General features: G+C 49.7%; 1 protein-coding gene across 1 annotated transcript in view; it reads left to right on the forward strand.

The window, feature by feature from the left end:
• tonsl (tonsoku-like, DNA repair protein) overlaps positions 1–630 on the forward strand; it is a 67,062-nt gene extending 66,432 nt beyond the window's left edge. The window contains exon 26 of the mRNA XM_043691082.1: positions 340–630. Within this exon, the coding sequence (XP_043547017.1) occupies positions 340–539 (200 nt within the window). The 3' untranslated portion in view covers positions 540–630. The remainder of the gene's footprint in view (positions 1–339) is intronic.
• The last annotated feature ends 1,714 nt before the right edge of the window (positions 631–2,344 follow it).

Raw genomic sequence — 2,344 nt, forward strand, 5'->3', positions numbered from 1 at the left:
TCAGCACTGACCCTCCGACAGTGCGGCACTCCCTCAGCACTGACCCTCTGACAGTGCCCACTCCCTCAGCACTGACCCCCCCGACAGTGCGGCACTCCCTCAGCACTGACCCCCTCCGACAGTGCGGCACTCCCTCAGCACTGACCCTCCCATACTCAATTCATGGGTGCGAGTTTAACATGTAAACTGTGGGTCAGCTGTAGTTGGAAAATAAACAGGGCAGGGAACACCCACACCTCGTGTTTTCTGTTTTAATTTGCAGCCAGTTGATTTGGGAAAGAGTTGTCCACTTTGTGCCGGTCTCGGGGGCGATGCACTGACCTGTGGTTTGTCTTTCAGGCTCCTCTGTCCATGGCCCATCAAACCTGACCGCCCTTGGGTTGAAGCTTGGTGAGCTGAGGCTGTGTAGCAGCCGACTCAATAAATACGAGAAGGAGAGCCTGTTGAGGAGCTGGCAGGAGGGGGCTGTACGTAAGGTTCACACTGTGTCTCACCTGCACAAGTGTCTGATCAGGGCAGCACCCAACAGCCTCTGTTAAAACACTCACACCCTTTCACACGCGGGTCACTGTTTATATGTAACTAACATATTTTTATCTGATTGTACAATATGTATTAAACGAGAGATACCTCCAGGCTGTTTGTGTGTCCAATTCTGTTATGGATCCTGTGCTGATTTCCCATGTCTGGGAGTTCCACCATCTTCAGGATTCTCCTGTGCTTCCTGAAATAAAGTCTCGCCAGAGTGACTGTGGACATGTTGGATTGTCCTAACACCATCTGGCTCCCCCTGGTTCAGGAGCCTGATTGTCATACTAAACAATTTGCACTCCAGAGACAATGTCCCAGGTACTGCCATCACCAGCGTTCAGTATGTCCCGTTCAGTCGTGTCAATTAACCAACTCACTGCAGAAGGAGGCTCCCCATCCTCAATGATGGAGGAGCCCAGTACATGAGTGCAAAAGATAAGGCTGATGCATTCGCAACAATCTCCAGTGGATGATCCATTTCGGGCTCCTCCAGTGGTCCCCAGTATCACAGATACAAGCTGTTCCAGTACAGTTACTACACTGGCATCTACCCGACAACGTGGAAACTTGCCCAGGTATGTCCTGTACACAAAAAACAGGACAAATCCAACCCGGCCAATTACTGCCCAAACAGTTTACTCTCGATCCTCAGTAAAGTGATGGACGATGTCAGTAACAGAGCTATCAAGCAGCACCTGCTCAGCAATAACCTGCTCAGTGACGCCCAGTTTGGGTTCCCCCAGGGTCACTCAGCTCCTGACCTCATTACAGCCTTGATTCAAACATGGACAAAAGAGCTGGATTCCAGAGGGAGGGGAGAGGGACAGCCCTTAACATCAGGGCTGCATTTCATGCAGCTGGTGAGATCAGTGACAATCCTGGGCAGGGAGTCTGCAAGTGGAGCAGCTCAGGAGGGGACATTGTTTCCCATGTGGTAGATGTATCCCCAGTGCTGAACAGGGGAAAGGCACCAGATGTGGGGCCCTCCAAGATAATTCTGGTCCAGTTTATGGTCAGGCACTGAAGAGTGTGACAGTGAGGGAGGAGATTGAGAAGGTAGCACTGCGGGGTGTTCAGGTCTTGGTCAAACCTCTCGCAGCTGGTTTGGGTAAGGGGTGGGGGTGTCAGCAAACTGACCGTAACCACATTGTTCAGGAAGTCAGACTGAGGGAAAAGAAAAATACAGTGTTGTCAGGAAGATGGACAACTCTCAGTGGCTGAGGAACTGCACCACCCCTCCCCAACGCCCTGAAGGCTGTGTTACCTGTCCATGTGCTCTGGTCTGGAGAGAGACTGACAGTGGCCAAGCAGAGGATCCATAAGACCAGAAGACATAGGAGTCTTCAGCCATTCATTGTATGTTAGGCCTACCATTCCAGGGATCATCCATGTGAATCTCTGCTGGACACGCTCCAGTGCCAGTATGTCCTTCCTGAGGTGCGGGGACCAAAACTGGACACAATATTCCAAATGGGGCCTAACTAGAGCTTTATAAAGTGTCAGCAGCACATCGCTGCTTTTATATTCCAACCCCTTGAGATAAATGACAACATTACATTCGCTTTCTTAATCACGGACTCAACCTGCAAGCTAACCTTTAAAGATTCCTGTACTAGCACTCTCAGATCTCTTTGTACTTTGATTTTATGAATTTTCTCACCGATTATAAAATAGTCCATGCCTGTAGTCTTTTTTCCAAAGTGCAAGACCTCACATTTGCTCACATTGAATTTCATCACCCATTTGTTGGATCATTCTCCTAAACTGTCTAAATCTTTCTGAAGCCTCCCCACCTCCTCAGAACTACCTGCCT

The sequence above is a fragment of the Chiloscyllium plagiosum genome, chromosome 5 (assembly GCF_004010195.1).
Source record: "Chiloscyllium plagiosum isolate BGI_BamShark_2017 chromosome 5, ASM401019v2, whole genome shotgun sequence".
NCBI classification, from domain to species: Eukaryota; Metazoa; Chordata; class Chondrichthyes; order Orectolobiformes; family Hemiscylliidae; genus Chiloscyllium; species Chiloscyllium plagiosum.